This window comes from Grammomys surdaster, unplaced genomic scaffold, assembly GCF_004785775.1.
Source record: "Grammomys surdaster isolate TR1022 unplaced genomic scaffold, NIH_TR_1.0 66, whole genome shotgun sequence".
Lineage (NCBI taxonomy): Eukaryota > Metazoa > Chordata > Mammalia > Rodentia > Muridae > Grammomys > Grammomys surdaster.
In genome coordinates this window covers 14,636,455-14,653,821 of record NW_021604568.1, presented here as the reverse complement: position 1 = coordinate 14,653,821, position 17,367 = coordinate 14,636,455, and the positions used below count along the sequence as shown (strand labels likewise).

At 41.7% G+C, this 17,367-nt stretch overlaps 1 protein-coding gene across 4 annotated transcripts in view; it reads right to left on the bottom strand.

The window, feature by feature from the left end:
- The window catches only part of Acsl5 (acyl-CoA synthetase long chain family member 5), a 45,393-nt gene that overhangs the window by 6,226 nt on the left and 21,800 nt on the right, over positions 1 to 17,367 (bottom strand). For all 4 annotated transcript variants that reach the window (XM_028773022.1, XM_028773048.1, XM_028773031.1 and 1 more), the window contains exons 3-14: positions 17,080 to 17,188; positions 12,107 to 12,171; positions 11,906 to 12,007; positions 10,402 to 10,501; positions 9,321 to 9,499; positions 8,570 to 8,602; positions 8,436 to 8,487; positions 7,582 to 7,655; positions 6,818 to 6,895; positions 5,671 to 5,805; positions 3,055 to 3,189; positions 2,118 to 2,213 (exon numbers count right to left, since the gene is read on the bottom strand). In XM_028773022.1, coding sequence (XP_028628855.1) covers positions 2,118 to 2,213; positions 3,055 to 3,189; positions 5,671 to 5,805; positions 6,818 to 6,895; positions 7,582 to 7,655; positions 8,436 to 8,487; positions 8,570 to 8,602; positions 9,321 to 9,499; positions 10,402 to 10,501; positions 11,906 to 12,007; positions 12,107 to 12,171; positions 17,080 to 17,188 — 1,158 coding nt within the window. The remainder of the gene's footprint in view (positions 1 to 2,117; positions 2,214 to 3,054; positions 3,190 to 5,670; positions 5,806 to 6,817; positions 6,896 to 7,581; positions 7,656 to 8,435; positions 8,488 to 8,569; positions 8,603 to 9,320; positions 9,500 to 10,401; positions 10,502 to 11,905; positions 12,008 to 12,106; positions 12,172 to 17,079; positions 17,189 to 17,367) is intronic.

Below are 17,367 nucleotides of genomic sequence, written 5' to 3'. Positions count from 1 at the left end.
GAGAACATCCACAGCCAGATCTATATGTTTCAGATGGATAAGGCATAAATGAAAAAAAAAAAAAGTAAAGCCATAAAACTACCAGAAAATGTGGGCAAAGACGGTTTTAAGAAATTTGGGGGATTAGAAAATCTTGTAGGGGCTGGAGAGATGGCTCAGAAGCAAAGAGCACTGGCTACTCTTCCAGAAGACCTGGGTTCAATTCCCAGCAGCTCAAAACCACCTGTAGCTCCAGTCCTAGGGAATCTGACAGCTGGCCTCAGAGGGCAACAGGCATGTATGTGGCAAAACACCTATAGACATAAAATAAACAAAAAAGCAACAACAAAAAATTTAAAAGGAAGAAAAGGGCTGTCTCAGCAATTAAAAAAACACAACAGAAATTTTTCATCAATTGGCGTGCATATCAATTCTATTTCTATATAGCTATGAACAAAGCAAAAGAAAAAGACAGACCAAAAAATGTCTAGCATAGTGGAGATTAATTTTTAAGTATATAAGGAACTCTTAGCAATCTGCAAGGGAACTAAATCACCCATTGCTTGTTTTCTGTAAGGAAGTAATCCATGGAAGAAATAAAAGTGTCAGTTAGCAGTGAAGTTTGGTATTTGCGGTGGTTTGAACAGGTTTGGCATGGGAGACCTGCCCCCATGTGTCTGGATGCGTGGCCCAGGGAGTGGCACTCTTAGGAGGTGTGGCCTTGTTGGAAGAACTGTGTCACTGTGAGGGTGGGCTTTAAGGTCTCCTAAGCTCAAGCTACCTCCAACAACTCCGTCTTTTTCTGCTGCCTTCAGATGAAGATGTAGAACTCTCAGCTCCTTCTCCAGCACCATGTCTGTCTGCACGCTGCCATGCTTCCCACCATGATGATAATGGACTGAACCTCTGAACTGTATACCAGCCTCAATTACAGGTTTTTCTTTATATGCGTTGCCTCGGTCATGATGCCCTCTCATAGTAATAAAACCCAAACTAAGACGTATTGATAAAAGAAACAGTATGAAGTGAAGTGTTTCAATTAGAGGCAACTAACTGGCTGCAAAACTTCTCATCGTGTGTAGGGAATGGTACTTTAAGTATGACGTGCGTGTGTGTATAAAAGACCTGCCCGAAAGTTTGGTGATGTACATTAACATGTAATAGGTAAGGCTGGCAGGATGGGAAAGACACTTATCCCCAAACCTGAGGACCTAATTCTATCCTTGGGACTCCCATGGTGAAAGAAGAGAACCAAAACTCTTAAACTGTCCTCTGACTGCCACACATGTGCTGTGGCATGTAGGCAGACTGTCAACAGTGACTCATCATTTGGGAAACCGTGAATGACATGAACTAACCTTTTTGGTAAGGAGTCCAATGGCTAGAGCATGATGGGTATTTTGGAACCCTGATTCTGTTTATGTAAAGGTTTCTATACTTGGGCTGGACAGATGGCTCAGTGGTTAAGAGCACTGACTGCTCTTCCAGCAACCACATGGTGGCTCATAACCATCTGTAATGGGATCCGATGCCCTCCTTTGGTGTGTCTGAAGACAGCAACAGTGTACTCATATCTAGCAAATGAATAAATAAATCTTTAAAAAATGTTCTTTAAAAAAGATTTCTAGGGCTGGAGAGATGGCTCAGTTGTTAAGAGCAGTGACTGCTCTTCCAGAAGTCCTGAGTTCAATTCCCAGCAACCACATGGTGGCTCATGACCATCCATGAAGGGATCTTCTGGCATGACTACTACACTTAAAAATACATAAATAAATAAACTTTTAAAAAAAGGTTTCTGGGCTGGAGAGATGGCTCAGTGGTTAAGAGCACTGACTGCTCTTGCAGAGGTCCTGAGTTCAAATCCCAGCAACCACATGGTGGCTCACAACCATCTGTAATGAGATATGATGCCCTCTTCTGGTGTGTCTGAAGACAGCTACAGTGTACTTATATAAATAAACAAATCTTTAAAAAAAAAAAAAAGGTTTCTATATTTGATGCATGAAGAGGTGAGTACTGGGGTCAGGAGTTTTCTCTTGTCTAAGATCTGAGGTGTGGCCTTCTCTTCAGTGCTTTTCATTTACGATTTCATTTTTATTGGAATAGTGTGCTCCATTGATGTAACTGTGAAATCTTACCCAACATCCCATTGCAGCCCTGAAGAAGGTCAAGACTGGAGTGGAGATGGGGGCGGCTCCAGTGATCATGAGGCGAACTTTCCCACCCAGGCTGCCCTGTTCAGTAGAAACAAAAAGAGCTGTTGAGCCTCTGTCCTTCCTTTTCCTCTATTGTAAAATGGGTGAAATCTCATGCCCAGCCATCCGACTTGGTTGACTTACAAGCACATACACAACAGCTTGGTACCTAGAAAATCACTTAAAATGCTTCCTATTAGAGCTTTCACCAGCCATTCCTGAGAGAACTTGAGGGTTTGTTGCTGTTGTTTTTTAAGTTCTTCAATTTATATCACTTATAAACTGAACAAAACCATACTACAACTAAGTAAATACAATTTAGCAAAACTCAACTGAGACAACACTACAGAGTGCTGAAATCTACGTGAATCTGTTGTATGCTTTGTCATCTCTCTTTAGTGCGAAGCTGCACAAGAGTGATCTCAGAAGGTGGCTCAGTGGGTAAGGCATCTGCTGTGCAAGGAGGAAGACCAGACTCCACACACTCAGAACCCAATAAAGCCAGATGCAGTGGCGCACACCTGTAATCCCAACTCTTTCCTGTGAAGATGTAGGAGGCGAAAGCAAGAGAATCCCTAAACGCTAGTAGGCCAACTAATAGCCTAGTGTATACAGCTGTGAACAAGAGAGACGCTGTCTCAAAGAGGAAGGTGAGGCTCGGTAACTGAAGTTGTCCTCTGAACCCACACACAGACAGCATACCACACGCTGCCCACCCCCACCCAAACACACTCATATACACAAAGGAGGCCCAAAGAGAAAGGTGGGAGTGGGCATCGAAGATCTGTGAAGATCTCTAGTTTGGGGGCCACTGCAACCTGGAAGGTAAGGGGATGCTAAGTGGCGGCCAGCCCTGGTGTCCAGGGTCTATTCAACTTACTTGAATCTTTGAAAACACGAGCTTGTCCCACAAACTGTCCCGCCGAATGATGCCGTTCCTCACTTCGTTGAATTTACTGATGATGGCCAAGTTTAACAAGAACTTCTTCAAAGGTGTCTTGGCTTCGTTATGTACCTGGAAGGGTGATAAAGCCTCTTGGTTAGAAAGCTACTTGAGGTACTTACCAAGGCCATTTGGTAGCAGCCAAGATGCTAAGTCCTTGCTTCATAAGGAAGTGTCGCACTGTCATGAACTAGTTTGCTTACTAATGACAAGCCACAGAGCTCTATGCCCATATCCTGAAGCAAGTGACATTATTACATAACACCCCAGACCTCGATGACTCCAGGTCCCCAGGAAACAACTTCGGTAACAGAGATGAACAAATCAAAAAAGATGGTCACCACCACTGGCTTAAAATCAGATAGGAAATTACTCCAGGGGCATGATCACCCTGGGGCTTTTGACTTAGTAGCCCAGAGAAAGGTTTAAGAATTTGGCTTTTAAGAATTAGTACTACATGTCCTCCACTTGATGTTTTCTTATCCTCCTACCCTAGAGAATTACCATCATTACAGCAAATGTCCCTTCGCCACATCATAAAGAATCCAGCAGAAATCTCTAATGACATTATTTCTCCCCTTTGGGCTTACACACGTGGTATCATTTTTCCCTGTTCATGTTCTTTCCTCTTTTTCCTGACCCTGGCATCACTGTAACCCTACAGTCTATCAATCCCACTCCTGTGATAAGAGCATCCCCATGAACAGCACACAGGAACGTCTTTATTTTCAAAATTATATCCTAAACCCTGCTCCTCAGCCTTCAGGACCTCTCCACACCAGAAGCACTCTGGGACAGTGGACTTCTTTCCTGTTCGAAACGGACAGGATGCCTCTCTTGACCTGTGTTTCCGTTTACAGGCCGGAGACAGCAAGAGTTGTTCATCCTCGCCTCCCAATTCAGGCTGGGATCCAGGCTACTCCTGTGCTTGTAACATCATTTAGCTATGTCTCACCATCTGATTCTGAGGTACACTAAATGCTGCCTACATTATAACAGGCCTGATGCCCATCTTTACCACAAACTGCTTACCTTTTACAGTCACATGACTAGCTCTCCTAACAAGTCACAGACAAAAAACTATGATTGGAAATATATCATGGGCTGGAGAGATGGCTCAGTGATTAAGAGCACTGACTGCTCTTCCAAAGGTCCTGTGTTCAATTCCCAGCAACCACATGGTGGCTCACAACCATCTGTAATGGGATCTGATGCCCTCTTCTGGTGTGTCTGAAGACAGCTACAGTATACTCATATAAATAAAATAAATCCTTAAAAAAACATAAAAAAAGGAAATATATCTAATAAAATCTCCATGTATGTAATAAGCTCCAGATTCAAATTATCTGCTATATATTATTATTGTAAGATACTTTCTTTCAAAAATAAAAAATTTCAATAACACAAAAAACATAACAACCCAATCTGATGACGCCAAAGTCTGATGAGGAACTGGAAAAGTGTTACCAGAGCTTACAGTATTCACACATCATCTGAATACTATCCATACCTACTCCAGCTCAAATACTATCCAAAGCTACTACAGCTTTGGCCTCTGGTAAAGACGGAGTGCCAGTATCAGAATCTGAGAGGTAAGGCCCAAAGAATATGAATAATGGTGTCATTTCCTTGGGCTCCAGGTCTATGGGATAGCAGATACTACCCTATATCGCCTGGATTCAAATCCCAGCTCTCAATGGCCAGTTGCAGTCTAAGGCTTGGGTGAGAAACATACAAATGAAGCTCAGGACCCATCATCATAGATTACTGGAGTCATGTCAAAAGGATGCATAAGAACTTGATCGACACACTTGGAACATCAAAAAGAACGACTAAAATGAACAGAAAAATATAAAGATGAGTTCATACTAATATTAAAAAAAATCCTCACTGGTCACTTATAAGGATTGCTGGAGCATGAATTCATTATATTTATGAGTGACAAATAAAGGAGAGGATAAAATATTTGTTCGGTCTTTATGGTAGAACGTCAGCTAAGGAGTATAGAAGAAGTAAGAGTTGGGGGTAGGAAAACCGCCATTTTGCAAGCTGAGTGAACAGTACTCACTCAGTGTCAGCTCAAACTACCATGTGAGAGTTTATTCTTTATTAGCTTTATAGTCCCTTTCTTTATTAGCTATGACTTTGGGAAAATTCTTTAATACCCACAGTTTTGCTTCCACATTGTCAGAGTTCTGTGAATGACCATGGTTTACTGTGTTTCTTCGGAAGGTTAAATGAGCAAATACATCGGAAATGTTTACCTCAATCACAAAGTTAAATTACCAGCATATACAAATCAGAGGAAGAACTTTCCAGTGTGTTGGTTAAAAACTGAGGTGCTCCCCCCCACCCTGGTCTTAGTGCAGCGCTTCCTCAAGTCAGCAATGTTACCCAGAGAAAAGGTGCATTCCATGGCTTCTCACAGTGGCAGCTCTAACGTGCTTATAGAGATGCTTGTCAGAGCTCAGACAGAGCTGGAATTGATTCTTGTCAGGATCCAGTCCTGCCCAAGCAAGCAGTGTAATCCCAAGCAAGAAGCAAGGCTCATACCTTGTCATAGACCCTGTTAAGGAGTCGAGGCACTGTGGGAAACACAGTGGGTTTCAAAACCTTCATGTCATCAGGTAGCAACCGGATATCTCCTTGGAAGAAGCCAATTTTGCCTCCACAGGAAAATATGATACCCTGGAACAAGATGGAAGACAGGGCTCAGTGCCCTGGATCTCTATAGGCAGTCCTATCTCTGATGGAAGTGAGAAATCTGAAATCGGCAGGCAAGTCCTTTTGCAGAAGACCTGCTTCCTGCCAATTCAGATACCCGAGGAGGTGTCTGAGAGGCTTCCCCGAAAGAAACGATGGAAACGTATTACTGTTGAAGTGGCAAGACAGATAACAGACTGTGAAACTGTGGGTGCCACCCTCAGGCTCTACCACAGTTCTGGGTCCCGGTCTAAGATACCATCCTTCATGAGAAGCATGCATCTTCTGGCACTAAAAAAAAACTGCGGCCAGTTAAAATAGAAAAACATGCCTTCAGTTAAGATTGGCCCAATTTGAGAAATACTAAAATATGTGTAAAGTTTTATTAGAAGCAATGTGGCTTTATGTATATCGACCGAGCATATGGAAGGGGGTACTGAGGGCAGAGGGAGGGAGGGAAAAGACTTCTTTCCCACAGCACCTGTGGTATTGAAATGTTAGTGCTTCTTTTGTTCTCAATCCAGCTTCAGAATGGCTGGAAATTTTGGAGAGGCTCCAAGGAGGGACACATGCCGTGCCTGACAATACCACCTTACACACTCAAGTGATCTGTAAAGATGCTCCCTGGGGAGAGCAGACCCTTGATCTGGATCAGGTGTTTCTGCCCTGCTCCCCTAGTGGACACACTTTTCTCTAACCCTAGATCCTCTTAAAATTCTAATCATCATATAAGTAAAAACATCTGAGGAGTCAGCTCAGGATTAAGAGAAGACAGACAATATGTGCCCTGAGAAGTCAGGAGCAAGTAATATCCTCCTTAGATAGTCAGACTTACTAGATGAATTGCTGTAAGTCAGGACTCAAAGAAACCAATGGTATGTCTGCTTGATTTCATACAGAAAGGACTAGGGATGTCCTGCATCCCTGAATTTTGAATAAATGTGGAGCCAGCAAGTCAGGAACCCCTTCCTACCTGCTAGGTTCACAGGCCACTCACCTGGACAAGCCTCTCAAACATATGGGCCAAGGGGAGGTAGGATATGGTCACATCCTCGGGGGTGGGCTGGAAGATAGGCTGTAGAACAGGGACAAACAACAGTGGGTTGATGTTCAGTTTCTCTCCAATAGAGATTTTAAAATTCCCCTTCTCTTTTTTGATTAAGCCCGTCCAACTGAAACTATCCCCTCTGAGAGAGTGGTAGCATAGAGAAAAAAAACTTGATATTTTGACATCATCTTTAAGACTCTTAAAATGCATAGCACATAAACACCTCCCTGGGTACTTAATGTATTCCACAACCTGATATATCCTGTAACCATTCAACGCAGGGACCCTGAAACACTGAAGCTTGACATGGAGCCCTAAAGGCTATGTCAGTGTTTTCCATATTTTGTTATTGGTGTGGTTTACATGCAGAAGACCCTCTAGGCTTCTGTGTCCCCAGATGGCACTACTGTCTCCTGGGGTTGTAGAACTTTTAGGAGGTGGAGCCTCACTGGAGGAAAGGAGTTACTTGGGGTGGGTCTTGAGGTATTATATTCCAGTTAAAAATCCCAGTTCCACTGGCGGCACAATGGAGCTGCCTATACCATCATGCCACTCTGCAAACTTTAAGCCAACTAATCCTCCCCCAGAAGTCACGTAAGTCAAGTGTTTTGTCACAGTGATGACAAAAATAACAGACTTTTAAGTGTTCCTCCTAAAAATCTTATAGCCAAGTCACATTTTAGCAAGGGCCTCTTTTTTGACTGAGCACTGACCTCCAGAAATTTGAGGAAAGCAGCCATATTTGAAACAACGTTTTGATGGGTTAGCATAGCTCCTTTGGGGTCACCTGTAGGAAAGCAGAGGTGAAGAGAAAGATCCTTAGTGTAGATAATTTGTAAATTTGACCTTGAAAGAAGCTAAATTCAATTTGGTTCTGGTCTAGAGACAGAAGTTGTCCTCTTGACTGTAGCTTGCTGTAGACATTTATGCCTCTGCTTGGGAATGATTCGTGCCTCAGAAATCCACCCACCCCACTTACTGTCTCCCTGACCTCTTAGTTTACAGCACAGGCAGAATCTCAGGTGATAATAGGAAAACAGTAAGTTGCAAATTATCCCTTCTTGTGCTGTTCACGTGTTTAAGACTTTATACCTAAGACCTCCCAACAATATTGCTGTGAACTTTATAAACCAGGCATATTGTAACAGTCCACAATAAATATGATTAAACCTTCTACTAAATGTTGTTCAGTAAGGACACAGCCATCTGTGGAGAGCCAACACTGAGTTACCCTGACTGAATGAAACCATTCCAGTGGTACATCCATTAATCCATCCCAATGTTCTATGAAATTATCCCCATGCTACATCTGATTGAAGCAGTGGAAGGGTAGAGGAAAAGTTGACATTTTAACACCATCTTTAAGAATCCTAAAATCCACAGCAAGTGGATGCTACCATTTGTATTCAGAAGAATCTGTTTCTTTATGCTTGCGTTTTTCTATCTGGGAACCCATTCATAAATGGCTCAGGTTGTGAGCACACAGGGACAGGGTGGTGGCATGGTATGCTCAGGACTTAGTCTTATTTCTGGCTCCCTCAGAGCTCAAGGTGTCACAGGCACCAACCTGTAGTTCCACTGGTGAAACAGATAACACTTAGATCCTCTGGGTTCGGAGGCTGGAGGAGGAACACAAGGATATTAGTCTGCGATGAACTAAGAGTGAACTATACAAAACTCAAATTCAGGAAGAACACTTACCACTGGTTTTTTGAAGTTCTCTTTGCCTAGATTCTAAGTGCACAGGAAATCAAGAAAAAGAAAGAGTTGTTGAGGATGGACAGACTTATGACAAAGTCAGCTCTTCCTTCCCCTGTTCTCAACCTCCCAGTTTCCAGCCTAGATTTAACCCATAAGCTAATGTTGATATCGATGAAAGCATCAGGGGAAAGCAGAAAGTTCCTCAAGAATGTTAACCTAAAGAAGACACGTCTCAAGCTTATCACCATTCTCTTAAGGTCCAGTTATCTAAGAGCATAATTAAATCTTTCTTGGGTGATATAAATCATGTCTATGCCAGGATGTATGCTATGCTACTCACTTTCCTGAGTAATTCACACACACACACTGATTCATTTAACCCTTGCCAACATATCTGTAAGATTAGTACCACCTTAACCTTCCATTTATAGCTAGGGAGAGATGTGGCTTGTAACAGGTGAATAACTAGAACAGGAACTCAGGCAACCTGCCTCAGGGACCAGATTCATAAACATCCTTGAGTTTCTCCATCTATATAGTCTATATTCAGAAGGGTATACAGCTAGCCAAGGAAATCTGTCCACCTCTGTCGGGAGTTTTGTAGTCGTCAAAGAAATTGTCCTTCAGGCTTCTGAGTCTGGTTTATGTATGCTATCCTTGAACAACAGCCCTATGCTTTTGTGTACATGGGCTGCATCCTGCTCCTGATGATAAACCACCTACCTAGATGCAAGCTGTTTGTGACTCATACCTCAGCATCATGCAGAGATAACATCTCAACTCCACACTTCTCTCCTCTTTTCACCAAGTCGTCATCAAAAGGATCCATGAAGATGATTGTCTTCAGGCCTGGGGTAAGGCCCTTCTCCACATTTTCTATTAGCATTGTTGCTTTCTGGGGTGTATCACAGATGACCACGTGGATATCGGCTAAAAGCAGAAACCAAGCCAGAAGTCACCACCCTATTCTGTTAAATACATGGCTCTTTGAAAAAAAAATGGGGGTGGCTATTAAATGTCACACACAGACGGTAGATTCCTGAGTGAATCTGTAAATGAGATTTACAGGGTTCAAGCTGAAATACTCTATTGTCTATAAAAAGGAAAAAATAGGAACAATGAGTTTAGCTGAAACACCAGCCCTTTTATTTTCTAATGTCGCTGACACATTTTAGTGTCTAGGACTGTATAAATCCTTTTGTTTAAGAAAACTCATTCCAATACTGTCTCCTGGGTATATTCCTGCTGCCGCTTTGCAGAGCAGGGAACAGATGCGAAAGGCGAGTGCGAATGGAATCTTTAGAAGGCAGATGATTTATGATTCTCAATGTCATCATTTCTGAGGTATGTATTATTCAAACAAAGCTACTCAGCCTACCAATGCAGAGACAAAAGATACTCCCTTAGATGATCGAAAGGATACTGTTGCAAGTTGAACTTGGTCTTATTTGTCTAACAGTGCCAATGTTTTTCTACACATTTACATGTATATTGGTGCATATTGCTTACATAGACTGAATTAAGCATTCAAGCTTTCAAAGGAATAGGAAGCAATCTCTATGCGTACACCGTGGCTTAGGCAAGCCTATTGCATGCAGACTTCTATTCCATGTATTTAAAGTAGTCTTGCCTCTAAACTATCCTATGCCATCTTAATTTTGCCGAACCTCTTATCTAAGCATACCTTTGTCTCAGGCATTTTTGTAGTTTCTGTGTAAATGATATTCTAAATATCATAATATCAGAAAACTAAGAAAAAATAAATGAAGAAAATTAAAGAATTATTCAACATTAAGAAAGAATAAAATTATAAAATGATAATAATAACTTACCCCTGTTGATGACATAGATGATGGCCTCTGCTCCCAGTGTGTCATACAGGGGGACAGCTACCATGGAATATGTGTAACAGGCTAACTCAGAGATGACCCACTGTAGAGAAAAAGTTCAAGTTAAGTACCAGAAATTGACTTTGGAGAGCATTGATATTCAACTAGCAAATACTTATTTAGTATGCTTATTTTTTAAAACCTTTAGGAATGTCCATAGAGATTGTCACTTATCCTGCTGTAAGGAACATTTAAATAAATAAGATATACACAAAAATAACCATAAAACCAAGGTAGAGCAGCACACAAAAGAGGAGAGTGGTCATTTCACCCATAAAGCTGTGGAAAGTTTTATAGAGTCTATGAGAGACACAGACACCTTTCAAGAGTAGAGGTCAAGATTATCTGATCCTAGGAAGCTAGGGAAGCTGGACAGAGCTTCACAGGATTGCGACTATTCAAGATAAAAAAATACAGCTAAATACAATGAAAATGAACATAAAAAGAGGTATGCCACTACGCCCACACACAAGCATGAGGAGTGTCACAAAGAGAACCATTTCTCATAACCGGCAGACTACATCTTATACACTGACCTGTGTCCCCTCCCATTCACCCAAATTCATGTTGAAACTCTAATCCTTAATGTGATTTAAAGTTAAATATGAACATAAGAATATGGCCATAATCCAGAGATGAAGAAGATACCCCGGGGATTTATGTGCTTCGAGAAAAGACAGAGGGAGAGGCATAATGAAAAGATAGCCACCTGCATATCAGTGGGAGATTCGTAAGGAGAAACTCTACTGTGGGCACCTTAATCTCAAGTTTCACTATTGTAGTCCTGGAAGACTGGCCGATACACAGGTTTGTTGTTAAGTCACTAGACTAAATAAACTCACTTTTTTCTTACTGTAGTTCCTACACTGGGGTACATAGTACTTTTCCAACTAAAATTTAAAAATCCTACTAAAGCAATGGCTCTAGCAAATGCATGAGCCCCACAAAGTCTCTTTTGAAGGATATTGGGCTTACTGATTTTATTGGAACTTGGGAATAAGATTATTTCCAACCATCTTAGTGTGTAGCATCTGCTTTCAGCTCACCGTGGTAAGATAGTGATGGAAGATAGTGATGGCCAGACTCAGTAGGCACGGATACATTGGTTTACCAGGTCAAGCACAAGGTACAAAGTCTAGTCCTAACATTGATTCCTCTCATTCTCCAACACCTTCAAGACTTTATGGAGTCATCCCTCGTAATGTCTTTATTTTCCTCATAGGAAGATCAGAGTGACTTAAAATGATCCACACTGGAGTCCAACCACACAGGCTAGCGCAGCAGACACTCAGCAGGGATTTGAGGAGGCTCGGAAGCCCAGCTCTTTTGGACTAAGAAGAATAAGTAAGCATTGTGGAATCTTTACATGGCTTGGGTAAATCTTCAGCAAGGGTCAGAATGCTGTATTGGGGTACATCCGTTTAGTTAGTTAGCTTCAATATGGTACCTCTGGCCTATTTTGAGCAAAGATGCCAACAAATTGGTCCTGTGATGCCTTATATCCTTTATGCAAAAGACAGGAGCCCAGGTACTCTGCTCGATCAGACACCTAGGAGAAAGAATAAGGGGTCAGGTCAAGATCAAAAAGAGACCAAAGCAGCTCATGGCACACAAGCAAAGGCATTTTCAAAGCAGGAGTTTGACTTGCCTGTTTGTAGGATATCCATCTGTAGGGCTGGTTTGGCTTTCTGTATCCCAAGCAAGGTCCATTATCTAAAGCATAAAACATTGGAAGCAAATCAATTCTAGCTGCAAATCATATGGACCAGAAAGAGAAAAGAACACCCAGAAAAGGCCAAGACACAGAGACTAAATCTAGCGAGAATCTGAATTTCTCTGGTGTCCATGAAATTCAAGGGCAAACATTTAGGAAATATTACAAGACAGGGTAGTTCAGTACTGATTCCATGGCTACCATGATAAGATGGGGGTTCAGGCCACCAATATGGACAAGACCAAGTAACATGAATAAAATAAGCTGGACATATAAACACAAACAGCCTGTATTGAATAAGAGAGAGAGAAAATGAGCATCTCTATAGTAAAAAATATGCTAATAAAATCAAAATACGAATCATCATCGTTCTTCCTACAACATTAATAATACTATTTCCTTCCATTGTTCTTACGCATGGTTCTGTTCAGATGTGCTCATCCACATATTTGGAATAAAAAAGGATTATGCTTCCTCTCCTACTTTGTTATAAACATTCCCATGCTATTTTTCTCTGTAGAATTTCAACAGCCATCTGACAAAGGACTCTACAGTAGTTGACTTTATTTCATTGTAGATATGTAGAATGGTTTCAAGTGCCTCGGTCCCTCTAAATGGCAAATATCAAGTTCATCATTTCAACTTGGAGTATTTCCTTAAACCTTGTCCTTTAGTATGAAACAAGGAAGTTAAATAGTCCCCTCCCACTGTGGGTGGTGCCATCTCTGAGCAGGTGGACCTGGGGTGTATTAAAACCCAGGCAGGCAACCAGCACTCCTTCATGGTTCCTACCTCTGCTTCCTGCTTGAGGTCCATCCCTGATTTGCCTCAGTAGCCAACTAGGAAAAGGAAGTGTTAAGCTAAACCACCCCCTACCTTCCCCAGTTACTTTTGGCCATGACTTTTGTCATAGCAATAGAAAACAAAGTAGGGCAGAAGGAGCTGGGACTTTGGCATTCAGCTCTGAGCTTGGCCGAACTGTTGTAAACAGTTACTTTTGTTCATCCAATTGAGTTTCAACACACTCGCATAGATGTAAATAGTGTTGTTTAAAATTTATTTCTGGCTTTATAGATTTGAAAAGTTACTACTTTCATCTGTTTTAACAACTAATGAAAATGGATCTTTTCCATATTTTTATATTTTTATCTAATCTCATGAGTCAGCTGTACACATGCATGTTTCTAAGATCATGTTTGCCTTCAATATTTCTGCAGTTTGTGTCTTACACTGGACAGTAAGAGAATTCAACTTATAAACCTCTAAACTACTTGGCCTACCTTAAAATCAGAACAAGTCTGGGGATTCTGGGAGTGTGGCTCAGTGGTAGAACATTACCCTGGCATGTTCCTGGTCCTGGGTTCAGTCCTCAGCACCACCAAAAGAAATAGACATGAGTGAAGGAGTGAAGAGTCCAAAAACTCAGCCAAATCATTGAGAGGAATTCAGGGCTTGCCAAGGGAGTCATCACTGAGATCCATGGGCAAACGCGTGAGCTTCTCAATTGTGTGATGAAGGAAGAAGGAAGAGGAGTAGGAAAGAGATAGCTACTTCCATTAGGGAGATAAGAACAATGGCTGAGGAGTCTGCCTAAGGGGGCTCCATCACTGTCTTCCTGCTGAGACAGCTACAGGAAAGGTCCAGAAGTAGAACCTCAGGCCAGATATTCCCTGGAGTGTGGCAAGTCCAGATCTGCCCATTGACCACAGCCACTGATCCTCTGGGCCTTCCAGAGGGAGCCTTTGTCCTGCAATTAGTCACTAATGACAGCTACCGTCACTTGAAGTCATGTGCCCCAGCAGGAACGAGCCTGCTCTTCCCAGTATTGTCATCCCCATCGGACTAAGAACTATGAAGGACTGGACTGGGCCAACTTGAAGCTCGCCTAATAAGAGGGGGAGTCCACGGCTGTGGAGGGACTCTCACAGCTCCTCATTACTTCCTGATTAACAAAACTGCCAACAGAGGACCCTCACCAAGAAGCAAGTCAAGTAATTAGCCCACAGGGCGACAGCTCAGATCTCATTAAACTCCATGCTCTATCAGCTTTTGCTTGCAAGCTACCTCCTACCTTGTTTAAGTTACTCAACTCGGCCTTGCTTGGGTTCTAAGGTGTGGCTACCTTCCAAGAGTGCATATGAGAACGCCAGGACCAGGTAGACACCCATAGCTAAGCAGTTTGAAGGACATGAAGAATCCCCAGAACCCCTCTTTTGAACTTGTCCTAAGTATCCTAAAAATCATTAGGTCTCATTTTCTGAAATTCTGATTCCATGGGGAAAAGAAAGTTGAATCAGAGACTACACATTTTAACCAATATTCCCAGATAGGTCAGGGAGTCAGTAGGACTGGTTGATATATTCAACCCCAGATAACATCAGAGCTGTCATTTTCTTCTTCAGCAGTAGCCAAGCTAGTTGGTAAGCCTGGATGCATAAGCCGTAGTAACCTAACCACTTGAATTCTAATTTAAATTTTTCAAAAGATCCTGAATAAAATGTCTTCTCAGCCACATATAACACGCAGAATGCCTTAGTTTTAGTTGAAAAAGAGCATATAGTCTAGGTGCTTAATAGACCTTCTAAAGACAGGAAACCACAAAGGAAATTTGGTGTTAGCCACCTACTCTCTCAAGTCCCTCGGTAAGTAGAGCCTTGAATGTTCGATTTGCTTTTTGTTATCTGCACGGCATTCAAACAAATGCTGATTTAGACCCAGAAGTGCTAAATATCTCTTGTGGAGACATCCTATGGAAAGTTTCCTCATGTGATTTTATATCTCTACAGAACCTAGGATCCACACTGAGAGAAAACATGGCACATGCTCTATTGGGATTGACTTGATTCACGAAATTATTTCCGGTTGTATTTATTTTCCTGTACACAAAAAACTTAATTCTTTTCTAAGGATGAAAAAATCATATTGTTTGATAAACTGTATTTGTGCAGTGTATTGTGCATCTAATTTGCATTTTAAAAGTCGGCTTGGAGTCTGCTCTAAGTTTAAAATCAAAATTAATAGGTATGTCTGTGTAAATACTGGTTCTTATGTGCTTATCTATAGTCTAAATGCAAGCAGATAGCTGATAAAATCTACACTGAACAAAAGAGGAAAAATATGGTACAAATAAGTAAGTTTGGCAAGTTTTCTATTGCTGCTATAGATGAAACACTGTGTCCAAAGCAACTTGGAGGTGAAAGGGCTTCTTTCATTTTCTTTCCAGGTAACCACTGAGGAGAGTCAGGGCAGGAACTCAAACAGGACAGGAATCTGGAAGCAGGAGCCATTGCAGGGGCCATGGGGAGGTGCTTACTGGATTGTTCATCATGGCTTTCCCATCCTGCTTTTTAAATAGCACCCAGGACCACCACCCCAGGGGTGACACCACCCACCATGAGGTGGATCCTCCTTCATTAATCAGTTGAGAAAATGCCTGCAGGCTTGCCTGCAGCCCTATCTTATAAAGGCATTTTCTCATAAGAAGTCTGCATTTCTAATAATATCTTAAGTCATTTTAGACATTTATTATCTTAGCTTGAATAAAAATATACAAAGAAAAAGTATATATTGTATTTATACGATATATATATAAAGTATATGTATATCTTTTTACACATGCATATATACCATATTTCCTTAATCATTCCTCTATCCTTCGACACCTAGGCTGGTTCCATACCTTAGCTATTGTGATGGCGCTGCAATAAATATTGGCTTGAACATGTCTCTGTGATGTGCTGAATTAGAGTCCTCTGGGTAAATATGCAGGAATAGTGTAGCTGCTCATGTGGTTTGGTTCTGTGAGGAACTGATTTCTGAACGTTATTTTAGGGAGAATGGGGGAAGTGCTAACACACGTTATATACGTGCATGAATGTGTCCTTATGTAACAGTATCATGCACATTGAATACACGCAATGGAAATTAAAAACAAGCTACTCATTTTTAAAGGAAAGGCTAAAATACAAACTAAGTCTTTACTAATGAGGAATAACTATTTTTGTTAAAGTATTGACCAATTTACCTAACAGAATCATTAAACTACATCCTAAACGGCACAGGCTGAAATAACAACCGCAACCCTTTCTACTTCCTTGACCTTGAGTCCTTGAACCTTAGAGTCTCCATTTCCTGATCTTTAAGATGGAGAGTAACAGTAACTAGCTAGTAGGCTGCGTAGATAACGGGTTATAACTGCTGCATAGTTAGTTTTTCTTGAGGGTCGCTGATACATTGAAAGGGTGGAAGAGATAACTGCCACACAGGCACACTGACACCAGTCCTGCATAAGAGATAAAAGTGCAAAGAGCTGCAAGGTAGGCGGTTAGGAAAGGAGACTTGGGCATCTAGCAATGGGCTCGACAGCATAACCCATTAAAACTTGGACACTTTATTTGTTCCACATAAGCTTAACGAAGCCCATTTGGTGTTTGGCTTTCTCAAGGCCCACAGATGACTACTTTATGTGATATTAAACACGACGGCATGACCGGAAGCTTGATGCAGAAGTCACACTAGAGCTTAGAACTGCTCCAAGTCTCCACTGTTAGTCCTGACTCAGGTTGTTTATATGTATTTACTGCAAGGAAATATATCATCAAAAGATGTTCTGTAAACAAACGTAATGTGTATTGAACTGTCAAAACCTCTGCCTACACAACACTGGTTCAAGCCTGGGCAGGCAGTTTCTTCTTGTGCTGAGAGCCATTTTAGGGAGCAGAGTGCACTGAAACCTGTGTGGAAGGGCTGAGTTCTGTGTTCTCCCAGCAGCCCTCATTCTGACATGGTGCCTTATGCTCTGCTCTATCCAGTGGCTCTTTGTGGGTTTAGAGGACAGTCAGGGAGGACCAGGATAAACCAAAGCCAGCTGGGGTTTCTTTCAGACAAGGCCAAGTGGCCAGGCTTACCAGACACAGCAAGTCCTCTTTGGAAAATTTCATACAATGTCTTGGCGTCTGAGAAGTAATAAAGAATTAGGTCATTGTTCTTCTGGAAAGCGCCCCTCCGTGCTCCTCCCTGGAACACAAGACCCAGTGTGAGTTTCTCTCCACTCTCTCCAAAACTTTCATGGGCTGGGATATCATAACTGCTGACTTCTGAAATCACCGGGACCTTATCTTCCTTAGTCAACTTTTAAAATTAAATGTGTTCATTGAAACTTCCATACATGCGTATAATTTGATCTGACCACACCC